The following is a 16,803-nucleotide window of genomic DNA, read 5'->3' on the forward strand; positions in this document are numbered from 1 at the left end:
GGAGAAACACAGGCGGATTAGGTATGTCAGGTACTTGGATCTATAGATGGGAATGGGGCTTGGATTAGCTGCAGCCCATGTCACTCCATGTGGGGGACAGAAATCGATAGGATGCGCTGCGTTCCATCGGGGGCAAGTTGTGGTGCGCCGGATGGAATGGAGGCCTCCGTGGGAAACCTCAGAGACTGTGGTATGTTGGAGAGCGATTAAAATATGTTGGGTTTTTCCGGCAATTGAGGGCGCCTCTGATGACAGCGGAAGTGCCACCCACCGGATGTGACATGTGGGAGTGGGGGAAATAGTATTATCTTTTAGCAGACCTTATTGGGTGACCAAGCGTTCCTAAGGGAGACTTTGGGAGTAACAGCGGTAGCGTCGTATGCCAGATATGATGCACTGGAAATGGGGAAATGGCGCTGCGCTCCATTGGTAGCGTTGTATACCGGATATGACACACCGGAAGTGGGGAAATGGTGCTGCGCTCCGTTGGATTCTATTGGGAGACACAATTATATAGTTCCTGTAATAGATGGAAATGAGGCCTGGCTAACCAGGAAGTGCACACAGGTCAGACAATTGGATTGGATGGAGGAGTGAATGAGGGAAGCTCCCAGGGGAATGAATGACCTATGCCTGTGTTTATTAATGAAAACGAGGCTTGGTTTTGGTGGGAAAAACAACACACCCAAAGTGAGGCTTGGAGGGGTAGTGGCATTATAAATGGAGATGTTTTGGCGTGCCGCTCGTGCCCCTGGATGATGCAATTTTGTTGCGAAGCGCGTAGGGATGAGCATCATGCTAAACATCACCTCGTGTTCAGTGTCCAGGCAGGACGGGTTTGTCCGTGTGCGTCCGGCCGGCGCAACGGACTTAAGGCTTTGAAACTTCAATGACATTGTAAGTGTTATTTTATTTTCTTAAAGTTTTTTAATAAAGGGTTTTTACACTATTGGAGCCCTATTCTCTTTTCCATGGTTTACGTTTTGAGCCTTCCAAATTTGTGAGAAGTATCCTATGAAAAACGCATCCAGCCATTTGTATATGGAAAGGGTGGTGTAAAGGTGAACAGGAAGGATTCCTTTGAAGTGGGGGACAACCTTATATTTACATGCTCACCGTGATCCTCTGTAGTGGGGGATCATGAAGTTCCAGTAAGAAGTAATTTCAGATACTTGGTGGTGGATTGAACACTTTTCGTGTATGGAGGACTCTACTAATATCTAATCCTTTACAGCTGGACTCTTTTTTTTCATTTATTCATTTGTTCATTATTTTGTGTTTATTTAGAGATTTTCAGTTCACGGGCGTATTTAGATGTGATCACCTGATTTACATGATTTACATAATTTTTGCACACTAAGTTGTGACCTGCCCACTTAAGGGTGTGGCTGGGAATAACATTTATATTGTTTATCCTCCCATTGGTTGGGGGTAGAACAACACTGTCTTCACATTGTCACTTTAATCCGTTATAGTGCACTTAGCGCGGCTTAATATATTTTTTTCTAATATATATATATATATATATATATATATATATATATATATATATATATATATATATATATAACACATAGTTTTAGGTTCTCATACTATAGATAAAAATAACATGGCATTGCAAATACTGCCTTCAAAGTCTTTGGTTGGGTCTTACCTCATCAGATCGGGCATTTAGATTATTTTGCAGACTAAGGCGGTATTTAGTAGGGTCTTTCCTCTCTGGAAGTTGGAAGGATATATCCATGTCCAACACCATCTTATTTTCCCTGGCCTCTTGGTACTTGGCCAAAGCTTCAAACACCATGATGATTGTCTAGAAACAGGCATATGGGATAGGTGTTATTCTTTGAATTACAAGGCAAAAGTTGAAAAATCTTGTCAAATTGCTGAGGAAGGGATGTAAATAATGTGATAGGTTCATGACAACATTTTTACAGCAATTAGTAAACTTTTTGGATGAGTCGCAAAACTTCTTTAAACATTACAGGACAAATCCATTTGAATTTGACTAACTACTACTAGATTAACCTTTCTCGACAAGAATTTCTTGAAACCTTAAGGTTCCTCTACAGATTGCTAGGGGTTCCTGGGCCCTTCTGGAAAAGCAGCACAAACTTAAAGTAACTGCTTGCAGGAGTGTATCCCCTCCTTCTCTGGATCTGGTCCCAGCTCCACTACTCAGCAGGTCCTACCAGCCCTCCTGGCTGCTCTGGAGATCTCTCAGGTCAAGGAAGGGGTGCGGCACACTGCTGTTTCTCCAGAAAGCTGACTACATATGGCAGATCTTCCCCTTGTAGCGTTCCTGAGTGTGCTGATGTACTCACTGTCGTCTCCTTGCTCCCAGGTGGTAGTCCCAATCACACCACACTGCAGACAGGATCCTTCCCCTGCCAGCCCAAGCCTCTGGCCTGTAGCCCCCCCCCCCCCCCCTGACCTAAAGGGCCCCTCAATGCCATTGACAGATTCGACAGCACTCCATCTCCATCTTCCACTCGACTCTTCCTGCCAGCATGACTCATCCATACTTAAAGTGTAAGTCCACCCTAAAACTAAAATCCCTGCATCTACAGACATGCACATTCTAACACTAACCTATCGAGCCCTGTAAAGAAAAAATCAGTATACATACTTTTTCTGAAGCTGATCCGACCCGATCTCCAGAGGCGGAAGCTCAGTAGAGGACTCAGATGACAACAGCTGTGAAATGAATGCCCAGTGACTTCACCCATAGAGTTACTATGGTGCTTCCGTTGTCGGACGTCTCCTCTGCACCCCCCTCCACAGCAAAGCTGCAGATGACAGCTCAGTGTGGGAATGGGTATGTATACGTATACTGATTTTTTCTTTACCGAGTTAGAAAGGGAAGGTGTTAGATCATCGATGTATGTAGATGCAGGGATTTTAGATATAGGGTGGACTTCTACTTTAATGGCTGCTTAGTCACCATTCTCATCCCACTGCTTGGGGATTGGCCAAGCTCCCCTAAGTATGCAGAATGACCCTCTTGGCCTCCGCCCACTAACCTCTAGAAGTTTCTCCAAACTTTCAGACCCAGGGTGGGATGCACCAGAGATTTGCCTGCACGAGTCATCCAGCCTAGGCGAGTATTGAAAAAACCTGCAAAATGGATCACCCAGTAAGGGGGAGTGAAAAAAAAATGGGGAAGGTGGGCAGAGATCTGCTTTAAGTACAGCAGAGAAAAATCAGGTCTCTCACTCTGCCAGACTATGTGGCAGGACTGTGTAAATTTCAGGACTGGATGGACAGAAAAATAGATCCTTTAGCAGTTAAAACATCTTCCATATTTGTATGTTATCTGTATATGTAAATGTTTGCCTAGAGTTCAGCTTTAAGTAAGCAGGTATATGACATCTTACTCACCTGTGTTGATCCATATCGCTCGCCATCAACATGCGATCTAATGAGCCAACGAGCAACAGAATCTGCCAGATCATACTCCTCTATTTGCAGGAGAGTCAGCAGGGCGTAAGCTGTAGCCTCCAATGAAATGTATCTGCCAAATGCTTGGCTACTCCATAATTTACTATCTGGGTCATCCCACTGAGATTTGCCTAAAAGAAAAAATATATATTCATTTGTGCTTGTACGATATGGTTATTGTGATAACATTACGATTTTAAGGAAAGATCTACATTTTTAAGAGTAGGGTCCAGTGTTGTCAGGCTTTTGAACTGCCCTCTCTTGATACAAGTCAATGGGTGTCAGGCAAACTCTGCCCATAGTGCAAATGAAGTTCCAAGCCCCATAGAGATGTGCATGTAAAGGGGCGTGCAAACACACCAATAATACTGACACCAAATCAGCTATTTAAACTGAGCTGTTGCACTGGCCAGTTGCTATCTGATCTACAGTGTTTCCCTTGTATCCTGTGCCAGTTTCCTGTTACAGATCCGGCTTGCTTGACCTCGCTTGAATGCTACCTGCCCTAACCTCGGCTTGTCTCTGGACCTTGCTTCTGCCTGGTGACACTAGCATTTAGAGTAAGGCTGCATACACACGATCAAATTGTCCGGCGTACTTAGTCCGCCGAACTGCATATCACCAGACAATCTGATCGTGTGTGGGCTTCAGCGGACGTTTTCAGCGTAAAGTCCGGCGGACTTAGAAATTAGTTTTGCAGCCCAATCTTTCTGCCGGACAATATGTTCGTGAGTATGCTAGTCCGGCGGACTAAGAATGACGCATGCTCAGAAGCAAGTACGAGAAAGAAGCTATTGGTTACTGGCTATTGAACTTCCTTTTTCTAGTCCCGTCGTACGTGCTGTATGTCATCGCGCTAGCAAACGCCGGACTTTCCGTGTGCCCGTGTGTGGCCAAGTCCGTTCGGATTGTTTGCCGGACTAAGTAAGCCGGACAATTCGATCGTGTGTACGCTGCATAAGCAGTGCCTTGAATGATCCCTCACTGCAGACCTATGGGATTCAGGAAGTGTAATTCTATTCTTAGGAAATTTTCAGGGTAATGCTTGCACATAATTAACCGCTTCAGCCACAGAAGATTTTACCCCCTTCCTGACCAGAGCATTTTTTAGCGTTTCGGCACTGTGCCACTTTAACTGACAATTGTGCGGTCGTGCAACATTGCACCTAAACAAAATTGACGTCCTTTTTTCCCCCACAAATAGAGCTTTCTTTTGGTGATATTTGACCACCTCTGTGATTTTTAATTTTTGCGCTATAAACAAAAAAAAGTGACAATTTTGAAAAAAAAAAACAATATGTTTTCTTTTTGCTATAATAAATATCCCCAAAAATATATTAAAAAAAAACAATTTTTTTTCCTTAGTTTAGGCCGATATGTATTCTTCTTCTTCTTCTTCTTCTATTCTTCTTCTTCATTCAAAAATCACAATAAGTGTATATTGATTGGTTTGCGCAAAAGTTATAGTATCTACAAAATAGGGCGTAGTTTTACGGCTCTTTTATTATTCATTTATTTTTATTAGTAATGGCGGCGATCTGCGATTTTATTTATTTATTTATTTTATCATGACTGTGACATTATGGTGGACACATCGGACACTTTTGACACCATTTTGGGACCATTGTCAATTATACAGTGATCAGTGCTATAAAAATGCACTGATTACTGTGTAAATGACACTGGCAGGGAAGGGGTAAAACACTAGGGCGCGATCAAGGGGTTAAGTGTGTCCTAGGGAGTGATACTAACTGTAGGGGGGTGGGCTACTACTCACTGTCATAGTGATCACTGCTCCTGATGACAGGGAACAGTGATCTGTCATGTCACAAGGCAGAATGGGGAAATGCTTTGTTTACATGAGTACTTCCCCGTTCTGCGGCTCTGTGACATGATCGCTCGGACACCTGCGGACATCGAGTCTGCGGGTCCTGCGGGCACGGTTACATTGTACGCAGTGGGTGTGCCCGCTAACCCCGCCAATTAAGAGGGACGTACAGGTACACCCATTTGCCCACTGTTGTCATTGTGCCGACGTACTGTATATCAGCGTGCAGCAATTTTGCCGCCAATTGCTTAATATTTCTAGAGGTTCCCTATAAAATTGCTAATCTTCACTTTTTGAATTCAAGTCCACTTTAACCACTTACAGTCCAGGGTACATATAGAAATGTCCTGAGCAGCAAATTGTTATACCAGGATCATAGCTGCAGTTTCATTTCTTTTTGGTTTTACAGTCATCTGATTGCTTTTACAGGAGCCCCCCCTTCACAACAGCACATGCAGGTTCCTGGGTTATCCCATTCATCCAGGGAACCCAGGACTGCCATAAGCAGTCTGGACGGCTGCCCATAGAGGAGATGGAGCAACATCCTTCTATGACAAATGAAGAGGATGAAGGATTTTGTCACTTCTGGTTCCTGAACCATCATTTCCTAGCTGTTACAGCCAGGAAAGCAGCTGGCTATAAAAGCTGTGTTGAATCAGCTGCTTTGAAGGGCAGGGAAGACATAATGGGGTCTAATAGCCCCCTGATGTCCTCATAAAGAGTCCTGGGTGGGACAAAATGCATAAGGACAGTAACTACTGGTGCCTCGTCACTTTCTTTTTTTTTATTTCTTTTTATTAAAATGTTTTCCCTTGGTAGTACAAAACAGGGCCATTGGGGCATACCCCGGCCAACTGGTGCACATAGTCATGTGCATAACATAGTACTACTAACATATTATCTGAAAACAACATAACTAAACACAACCCAATCACTGCTCAGGTAACACCAACATGGTAGGATTGATTTTGTTACGAGATATTGTTTCTTGGGGGACTGTCTCTCGGTTTTAGTTATTGGCCCTGGACTCTGTAGGGATATTTGAGAATAAACGTAGAATAAATGTAGTGATTTTGATTTTTAGGCTTGCCTCTCTGACTACCATCTGGGGTCTAGGCATCAGCGCTCAGCAAAGCTTGCCTCATTGCTTCTGCAATTTGAAACGGATGCTGGTTCCAGTGTGGATCGGAGCTGAGGTGACTCCATACAAACATTGGCAGATTATTCCAGGTGCCAGGCAAGGTACTTTATTTTTGAGTACAATATATTTTATTCCTTTATGGTTTTTTTAATAGAATGGTGATGCACAATGATGGTTTTCACCGATCTTTCTTTTCTAACTATATGGGCAAGTTAAGTTTTGGTTCCTGGATGTTGGTACAAACAATACAAGATCAGTGATACAAGCACTCTTGTGACCTTCCTATTAAAATAAAAATGTGTTGCGCTGTTATATCCTTATGCATAAATCACTACGAAAGACTTATTTATTGCTGTGTATAATATTGTGTGTGCTGCTGCTGTTCACATATATTTTTAATTTCACATATTTTTTCACACAGGACAAGTTTTTACTTTTTTTCTGTATTTCTTCCTTAGTATATACTTAGGGGTTCAACTCCTTTTGGTGAGTGTGGCACCTGGTGGTGACAGCATTTGGAGGATTGCTATGGTGGAGTTCTTTGGCAAAGAACAAGTCACTTTTGTGTAGAGGAACTGCTACTCAAGAGTTTTTTTTTGCACGCAAGCACTTTGAGGATTTTAAAGAGACTTTTGCCCTTTAATGTCTGATCTCTAATGCGTACACACGCGTACACACGAGCGGACTGTATGGCATACTTAGTTCGTCATACAATCCGACGGACAGTCCGTCGTACTTTCCACTGAACGGACTTGACCACACACGGATGCACAAACAGTCCTTCGAAAGCTTGCGCGATGACGTGTACAGCACGTACGACGGGACTAGAAATAGGAAGTCCAAGACACAGCAAACCCTTCCACCGTGTAAATCCTTTCTGGGCATGCGCCATTCTTAGTCCGTCGAACTAGCATACTGACGACCGTACTGTCCGCTGAAACCAAAGTACGACGGACAGAATTTCGAAAAAAACGAAATTCTTAGTACTCCGGACTGCACGCTGAAAAAGTCCGCTGAAGCCCACACACGAGCGGATTGTCCGCTGAAATGTGTTTCGACGGACTAAGTACGCCATACAGTCCGCTCGTGTGTACGCGGCATAAGAGTTATAGCACATTTTATTTATCATGTATGATAGATGAAATTTATCACAGTATATTTTTATTATATTTATTTTGAGAAGCAGAAGCAAATGCAATGATTTCTTTCTGAAAAGACTGGAATTTTTAATTTTGTTGTTGCAAGTCCTTAGGATTCTTTTTTCACACAGTATGGCGGATGGACTATAAAGACTGATAGAACATTATTGTGGACTATATTGGTTTTATGTTTTTCTCTATTTTTGCCACTTCTATGGTATGTATTCACACTAAGTTTATACACTTGTAAAATATATTTTTTGCATAATTGTAGTATTGGTTGTGGCACATGGAATTATGAATGTAGCAACATGAACATGTGGCCATTCATTAAAATTAGAAGAAAAGAGGTTTACCTTTAAACTGTTTATAGGATTCTTTATTGTAATGTCTCGTACACACGATCGTATGGCTGGCCAACAAAACCGTGGAATTTTGTCTGAAGGGGGTTGGCCCCAACTTGTCTTGCATACACACAAATGTTGGCCAACAATTACAAACATAGTGACGTACTAGATGTACTACATGTTTTTTCAGCTCTTTAGCTCTACCCTTTGGGCTCCTTTTGCTAATTATGTGTTAGTAGAAGTTTGAGTGTTTATTCACGCTTTTCTGTTCACGTTTTTCATTTATCGCTCTTCAGTTCGCGTTTTTCATTTCGCACTTTCATTTTGTGCTTTTCAGTTCGTTTCTGAATGGCCGTTCGTCAACCAGACATGTTACGGAATCGGAGGAGATAATGCGTTATTTATTTTTGGCCTTGGAGTTATTGCTTTGACATTATTTTTTGGTTGAATAATGATTTGATTTAGTAAATTTTATATATTTTTGGATGCATAGAATGCACCTTTTGGTTAAGTTCTATTGGCAAACAGCGAGTCTAATTTTATTTGTTTTCTTTTTTTAATGCGCAATAAAAAAAACTGTGGAGGGGCGTGGCTAGCCACGGACTGTGATGTCTGTGTAAGAGCGGAGCTCCTCAGCGACGGACTACAAAGCGGCACATAATGGCTCTCTCGGAGGCATATACCCACCCCAGCTCGCTGTGGATCGAGGCGAAGCATGACTAAGAAACAAAAAGGCGAAAGGAAACCGCAGAGACTGACAGAATACTACCAGTACCGTCAGGATGGAGGTAGGCAAAATGGCGCCAGAGCTACTTCCATGCCGGCCGTCATCACGTGGGGCCCTGTCTCTCCCTGGACCACCCGGGTGGAAATGAGGGCTCTCCGAAGAGCACCCGTTCCTGCCCAGATACCCCAAAACTGACCAGTCTGGCCAAAGCAAGACCCAGGCTGGATGGCCCTGGATGCAGCTCACTGAGCGGCCATGAGGATGACTCAGGGGAGGACACCAGGGATCTGCCTGATAGCATTGAAAAGTTTCCCACAAACAACCAACCTGTCATAGACACTGTTCTTAAAGACATGTTGCTCTCCCCCTACGGAGTACTATACAGGCTGATATGATGACATGTATGAACAAGTTTCGCACAGACATCCAAGAGGTGGAAACTAGAGTTGATCATATTGAATTCAAAATGGGCGAATTCGCTACCACAATTAATGACCTAGTAGATGCCCAAGAGGAGACTGAGGGGGAGATAGAGGCCATACAGGCAAAAATGGCGGACATGGAGGACAGAAGTAGGAGAAACAACATGAAAATCAGAGGCATACCGGAAACGGTTCAACAGAGCGATTTGCGGACATTCGCCACTACCTTATTCATAGACCTCCTACCCAATCTTACACAGATGGATGTCACCATAGACAGGATACACTGCCTCCCCAAACCCTCCTACCTCCCAGACCATACTCCAAGAGATGTCATACTGAGATTGACCTTTTATCATATCAAATAACAACTTATGGCCACTATGCGGAAAAAAGACCTCGTCCCTGCCCAATAGCAACACTTGCAATTCTATGCAGATCTCTCACAGTACACACTGAAAAAGAGGAGAAGCCTAGTAACGATTACCAAAGCTCTCCGAAACCACCAGATCTCCTACAAATGGGGATATCCAACCAACCTCACTATCACCAAGGATGGTGCTACTCACGTTATCCACTCTTTGGAGAAGGGCCTTGCTCTGCTTCGAGACTGGCACATAGTCCCAGATCTGGCAAACAGCCCCAACCCTGCTAAGAAGACACAAAAACTGGAAGTAGGATGGAAAACTGTCACGCCTGACAATACTAAAAAACAGGCCTAAACCAACGGATTATGCTCGGGATACCACACATTCCGTTGCAGCAGGGGCTAACCCTCTCTGCCACGAACTTGACCCCCAATGTACGTTTGAATAGCACTAGTTGCATTCAAATAGACAGTTGACTGCCTTGGGCCGTTCATTGACAACGAGCCTGAAATGTTTACCAATGTTCGGAAAATAACACTACAGCTTTACTTTATTCTTTGCTTACAGCGGAGGTTTTGTTGTTTTATTTTGTTCTTTTTGTTTACTGCTCACCACAGTTTGAAACGACTGCTAATTGGAAACTACACAGATCATGCTCATGCTCAATTCTCCTTGCCTACTCCATCTGATGCCTTGCCACGAAGCACCGTCTCCCACAAAGGAATGTTGTACGCCACTGTCTACTTCTACATCATGCCTGCCATGGAGGGTCATTCGCATGTTAGTAACTTACACTCCATCTATCTACATTCTTTCTATCGTCAGGAACACCCCTTACTATCATCTAGCAAACAGTGCCCATTATGTGGCCCAAGCACTAACAGACCTGGTAAATGGGAGTGACATTTTTATCCATCAACGCCAAGGGTCTTAACCATCCTGCTAAAAGGAAAGCCATGTGGACTGAAGCCTCTCAATATAACAGTGACATATTATGTGTACAGGAAACCCATTTTTGTGCCAATTCGCAGCCCAAATGTTCCCACAGAAAATACCCCTTTATATTCACAGCTAACGCAGATGCAAAGAAAAGAGGTGTACTCACAGCGTTCAGAGACACTGTCTCCCTCCATGTCCATGAGGAAGTCAAAGACTCTAATGGCAGATATCTTATATTCGTATGTGACGTTAACTCATACACATATACCATAGTGAACGTCTATGCACCCAACTCACACCAGATTAAATTTCTCAACAAATTACGGAAAATATTTAAGTCGGTCAGGAGGGGATCTTTAATTCTATGTGGAGACTTTAACCTACCCCAGGACACAGTTATGGTCACTACCTCTACAGCAAGACGTGCCACACCTTCGTTACAGGATTTTATCCATAAAAATGATCTGTATGACATATGGCGTTGTTGTCATGCGGGAGAACGGGACTTTACTTTTTTTTCAACAGCACATCACTCCTATTCTCACATTGACCTCTTCTTGGTGGACCAATCCCTTCTAGCGCGGGCCACCAAGACGATGATCAATACTATTACCTGGTCAGATCATGCATCTGTTACCCTGACTATTGCTGACTCACTTGCCCCTGGGCCTAACCCAATCTGGAGAGCGAATCCATATGTTTTTCAGAGTCAGGGTTCCAGGGAACAATTGGAAACTCAGCTCAATGCATATTTTGATGATAATGTGGGTTCTGTATCTAATCATGCTGTATTATGGAATGCACACCAAGCATTTATGAGGGGTATATTCATAAAAATAGGAATGGAGCTGAAGAGACAGAGGCAACAGAAAATTACAGAGCTCACTGATAACATCCGCTCCCTAGAAGCACAAAACAAAAAACAGCCCTCAATTGCCCTATCCAACTCAATTTTGTTACTTAAACTTGATCTGAGGCTTAGTCTCCTGGGGGACTTTGAAAAAGCTACCAGGAGACTGAAAATGACACACTATGCTAGTGGTAATAGAGCCGGGAAATTTCTTGCACAACGCATACAAGGGCAGAGGTATAAGTCGAGGATCCCATATCTTATTCATCCCAATACTCAAATTAAACACTATCACCTGAATGAAATAGCGAATGTATTCGGAGAATACTATAGCTCCCTATACAACCTAAAAACAGATAATTCAACCCCTCAACCAGACCAGGACAACATATCTGCCTTTCTAGAACAACTTCCCCTCCCAAGGCTGACTTCCGATCAACTTCATCAGCTAAATTTACCTTTTACCATGTTAGAAGTAAACAAGGCTATAGCCTCATTGCGTCTAACAAGTCCCTGGGACCTGATGGCTTTATAGGTGAATATTACAAAACGTTCAGACATATCCTAGCCCCCCATCTACTACAGGTATTTAATGATGCTGTTGCCTCTTTCCCTTCAGAGATGCTTAAAGCATTAATAGTAACTATACCTAAGCCAGGGAAAGACCCGACCAGCCCACAAAACTTTAGACCCATCTCACTACTTAATAACGGCGTGAAGCTTTACGCCAAATTGATAGCGATACGTCTGACAGATATTCTCCCGGGTCTAATTCACCCAGACCAGTCAGGGTTCACAAAGGGTAGGCAAACATCAGACGAGACCAGGCACATGATCGACATCATCCACGGTGTGTATATGGGGGGGGTACGCCTTCTCTCCTGTCACTGGATGCGGAGAAGGCGTTTGACCGCATACATTGGGGGTACTTAGCTAGTACCCTAACTGCGTTTGGCTTTGCTGGCCCTATCTTTTCGGCGATTATGGCCCTTTATACCAGTCCCTCAGCTCAGGTCCTAATGACGGGAGCCCTCTCCACTTCATTTAACATTAAGAATGGGACCCGCCAGGGCTGCCCTTTATCGCTACTGATTTGTAACCTACAGATGGAGCCCTTGGCGTGTCGCATTCGTATTCACCCAAGCATCTCGGGAGTTGAACTGAATAACTCCACCCACACCATCAGCCTTTTTGCTGATGATGTTATCCTGATGATCACAGATGTAGAGAATTCCCTGGCTTTGGTGCACCGAACATTGCAGTGGTTTAGTAAACTATAATTTTACAAAGTGAATGAATCCAAGTCCTACATACTAGGCCTGAATGTACCTTTAGAGGTAAGACAGAAGCTGGCAACTGAATATCCATACACTTGGAAAACATCGGGCATAAAGTACCTTGGTATCACTTTGACACCTAATTTAGGTGACCTTTATAGTTCTAACTATGTCCCTTTTTTAGACAAATTATCAACGAAGCTACGAGATCTGCGCGGGTTGAATTCTCATGGACTGGCGGCTTTTAAAATGACTATACTGCCACAGCTAATTTACTTGTTCAGGACCTTAACCAATACCCTTACCCAACACATTCTTTCTTTAAGTGGTTATAAACCCTCACCCACAACTTTGTCCCATGTAAATCAGCATAAAAAACCCTAATGAACACTGCTTGTAGATATCTCCTTACTTGCTTAGTATTGTTGTAATCCTTGTTGTTCTGTAGAATGAAGTCACTGAGCATGCCCAGATCTCCCCTAATTTAAGGCACACTCTCTATGTCTTATCTATCTGTTATCAGGACTTCCTACGGCACAACACTGCTAATCACTCAGAGCTTCCTCCTACACCCCATGTGTCCTCACATACAGTCTAAACTTGGCCATTACTGCAGTCTTATCAGCTGAAGCTGATAAGTCTGACAAAGGGAAACATTAGACATCTGCACAAGTAAATACTATAGAATAAAGAAGTCAGCTATGAACAGGGAAGCAGGGTTGCCATAGAAACGTTAGATTGAGAAGGAGGCTTGGTTAACAGTACAGGAAGTGCTCAATGTAAGGGCGGAAATACACTCCACTGTGGACTCAGAAAACAATACTTAAGATGGCGCTGCCTAACCCCTGGAAACAAGATTTTTAAAGTTTATTTAAACAGTAAGTAATATGCAATTTGGGCTGGATTACAGTGGCTATAATCTGATAATTACTTATTATAATGGACTAAATGAAAAGAAGCATCAGAGTGGGAGAGTTTACTTCCTCTTTAAAGCCCATTCTGTCATCAACTGCTATATCTGGCAGGGGAAAAGAGCGAGATGTGCCTACGCTCGTCTGATACCACCCAGGAACATGGGAGGTGTGGGTATGATAAATCTAAAAGACTACTTTTTGGCCACCTTATTGACCCAACTTAAGGCATGGTTTCCCTCTTCCATAAGTCCTAGATGGACAGAGACAGAGAGTGCCCAACTTCCCGGACGAAACCTTTATTACTTACTTTTTCAACATCGCCCCTACTCATTGAAGAACAAAACCATATCTCCTACAATAGCAGCCACACTAAGTGCATGGGATGTACTTATACACCATTCTTTCCATCAGAGCAAGCTTGTAACTTTACCAATGCCCTTGCAAAGCCTGACTGGGCTTATACCAGACTTAAACATAACGGACTGGGTGGCAAGGGGGATTTGTGTAGTGGACGACTTAATGATTGGACCAAACCTAAAGACCTTTCGATCTCTCCAAATGGAATATGGCTTGACAACACAGGGACTCTACACTTGTATACGCATCAACCATTTTCTCCGAGCGAATCCTACCACCCATATTTCCATTCCATGGAACCTATCGCAATATTATTTAAGCACTAACCCTAAAATCAAAGGCATATCCCTCTTTTATGGAATGCTAGGAAATAAAACAGTATTTACAAAATCCTTGACTATGTCCTCCTGGGAAGAGGATATGGGGACTTCTTTCACTCCAGAACAATGGTTGAAAGCCTTTAGAATAACCTACTCCTCCACAAAGAGTGTTGGTTTGTGGGAACTATCCCAGAAGGTAGCACTTAAGTGGTATCTAACTCTGTATAAGATAGCGAGGTTCGCACCTCAGTGCTCTGCACTGTACTGGAGACACTGTAAGGAAGTGGGAACTTTATATCACATACTCTGGTCCTGTCCGGTGATTGATGGTTATTGGAGAGGAGTTTTTCAGATACTTGAAAAGCTCTCTGGTGAGCAGATAAATCCATCCCCAGAATTAGCCCTCCTCTCATTAACCATTGAGGAACTGCCGAGAGAATACAGAACGATAATTTCCCATGTTCTAATGAGTGCTAGATTGGTACTGACATGCCATTGGCGAGATCGAGAAGCTCCTTCCGCACAAGAGGTGATACTTACCACTCACACTCACTCTGCATATGAGCTAATGTTTGCGAGTACTCAAAACCGTCTCTCACTAGCGTCATCGGTATGGAAACCCTGGACCGGCTGGTATAGGGGACATAATGCATACTGAATAGTACCTTCTTGATTTTATGACTTATAGAAGTGATGAGCATTTTATTTTATTTTACCTTATTTTATTTCATTTTATCCTATTCTGTTTTGTTTTTGCTTTCCTCTCCATATGTTTGGCTCAGCTTAATCTTCAAAATGGTCATTTTCACAGAGTGATTAGTAGCTCATTCCCTGGAGTCCGAAAATTCTGACTACATGGTCTGAGAAAATACCTGTTGTGCGAAGCTATTGTAACCAAAACATATGTGACATGTTCTCATGGGGGCTGCTGTGGTCTGGGTTGTGGGTCAGGGTTGCAACGAAAATCCAGTGGTGAATTTGTCCCTGAAGTGGCAGTTCAGGGGTGCCGAATATTCACTGTGATTTATCACTTTGAGTTGAGTCACCATGGTCACTTCACCACACGTTTTTCACACCTGCCTCTAGGGCCGAGCCTTTTGGCTAGGACCATTGGAAATTTTTATTCCTGGCCAGAGGGCCAGCCGCTGTATTACATAATGGTCACTTTCACTCTCTCCCACGTCCTTCTCCCCCATTTTCTTTTACTTATACCCTTTGTCACTTTTTTGTATTTTTTTTGTTTGGTGTATACACGTTTTGTCACTGTGTGATTAGTAGGGTGTAGATCCTCAGGCCTGCCCTGAACGTCTTGTGAGGGGGTGGACATAGGCCTTTGGGCTTGGTTTACCCTCTCTCAGGGGGTCTCCCTTTGGGGGACCTCCAACCAAGTACTTGGGTGGGTCTGTTTCGGCAGACCTTCCAGAGAAAGGGGTTCGTCTGGTTTCGGCCAGATGGACCAAGTGAGTACCTCAGTCCCCATCTAGAGCCTAACTCCCCGGGGGATCAGGGTAAGGTCCTTCCTAGTGGAGGACAGTGTTACACCCGCTGCACATTTTGTGTTTCACTCTTTATGTGTGTGTGCACTTTTTTGGCACCGGGTGGAGCTTTTTGGTTGTGTTTCACACGCCACTGGCTTTTCAAAAAAAATAAACCTGCCCACAACCTCAAACAATCACACTCCAAACTCCACTATGGTGAAGACCAAAGAGCTGTCGAAGGACACCAGAAACCAAATTGTAGACCTGCACCAGGCTGGGAAGACCGAATCTGTAATAGGCAAGCAGCTTGGTGTGAAGAAATCAACTGTGGGAGCAATAATTAGAAAATGGAAGACATACAAGACCACTGATAATATCACTCATTCTGGGGCTCCACGCAAGATCTCACCTGCGGGGTCAAAATGATCACAAGAACGGTGAGCAAAAATCCCAGAACCACACGGGGGGACCTAGTGAATGACCTGCAGAGAGCTGGGACCAACGTAACATAGGCTACCATCAGTAACGCACTACGCGGCCAGGGACTCAGATACTGCAGTGCCAGACGTGTCCCCCTGCTTAAGCCAGTACATGTCCGGGCCCATCTGAGGTTTGCTAGAGAGTATTTGGATGATCCAGAAGAGGATTGGGAGAATGTCATATGGTCAGATGAAACCAAAGTAGAACTGTTTGGTAGAAACACAACTCGTCATGTTTGGAGGAGAGGGAATGCTGAGTTGCAACCAAAGAGCACCATACCTCTGTGGGAGCAATAATTAGAAAATGGAAGACATACAAGACCACTGATAATATCCCTCATTCTGGGGCACCACGCAAGATCTCACCTGCGGGGTCAAAATGATCACAAGAACGGTGAGCAAAAATCCCAGAACCACACGGGGGGACCTAGTGAATGACCTGCAGAGAGCTGGGACCAACGTAACATAGGCTACCATCAGTAACGCACTACGCGGCCAGGGACTCAGATACTGCAGTGCCAGACGTGTCCCCCTGCTTAAGCCAGTACATGTCCGGGCCCATCTGAGGTTTGCTAGAGAGTATTTGGATGATCCAGAAGAGGATTGGGAGAATGTCATATGGTCAGATGAAACCAAAGTAGAACTGTTTGGTAGAAACACAACTCGTCATGTTTGGAGGAGAGGGAATGCTGAGTTGCAACCAAAGAGCACCATACCTCTGTGGGAGCAATAATTAGAAAATGGAAGACATACAAGACCACTGATAATATCCCTCA

The 16,803-nt window shown here is 43.7% G+C and overlaps 1 protein-coding gene across 1 annotated transcript in view; it reads right to left on the reverse strand.

Moving 5' to 3' along the window:
• Positions 1 to 16,803, reverse strand: part of LOC143961250 (complement C3-like) — a 351,241-nt gene that overhangs the window by 68,369 nt on the left and 266,069 nt on the right. Inside the window, exons 29-30 of the mRNA XM_077470486.1 lie at positions 3,382 to 3,572; positions 1,655 to 1,813 (exon numbers count right to left, since the gene is read on the reverse strand). Of these exons, the coding sequence (XP_077326612.1) occupies positions 1,655 to 1,813; positions 3,382 to 3,572 (350 nt within the window). The remainder of the gene's footprint in view (positions 1 to 1,654; positions 1,814 to 3,381; positions 3,573 to 16,803) is intronic.

This window comes from Lithobates pipiens, unplaced genomic scaffold, assembly GCF_037356315.1.
Source record: "Lithobates pipiens isolate NorthernLeopardFrog02 unplaced genomic scaffold, aLitPip1_a1.2 Scaffold_8, whole genome shotgun sequence".
Lineage (NCBI taxonomy): Eukaryota > Metazoa > Chordata > Amphibia > Anura > Ranidae > Lithobates > Lithobates pipiens.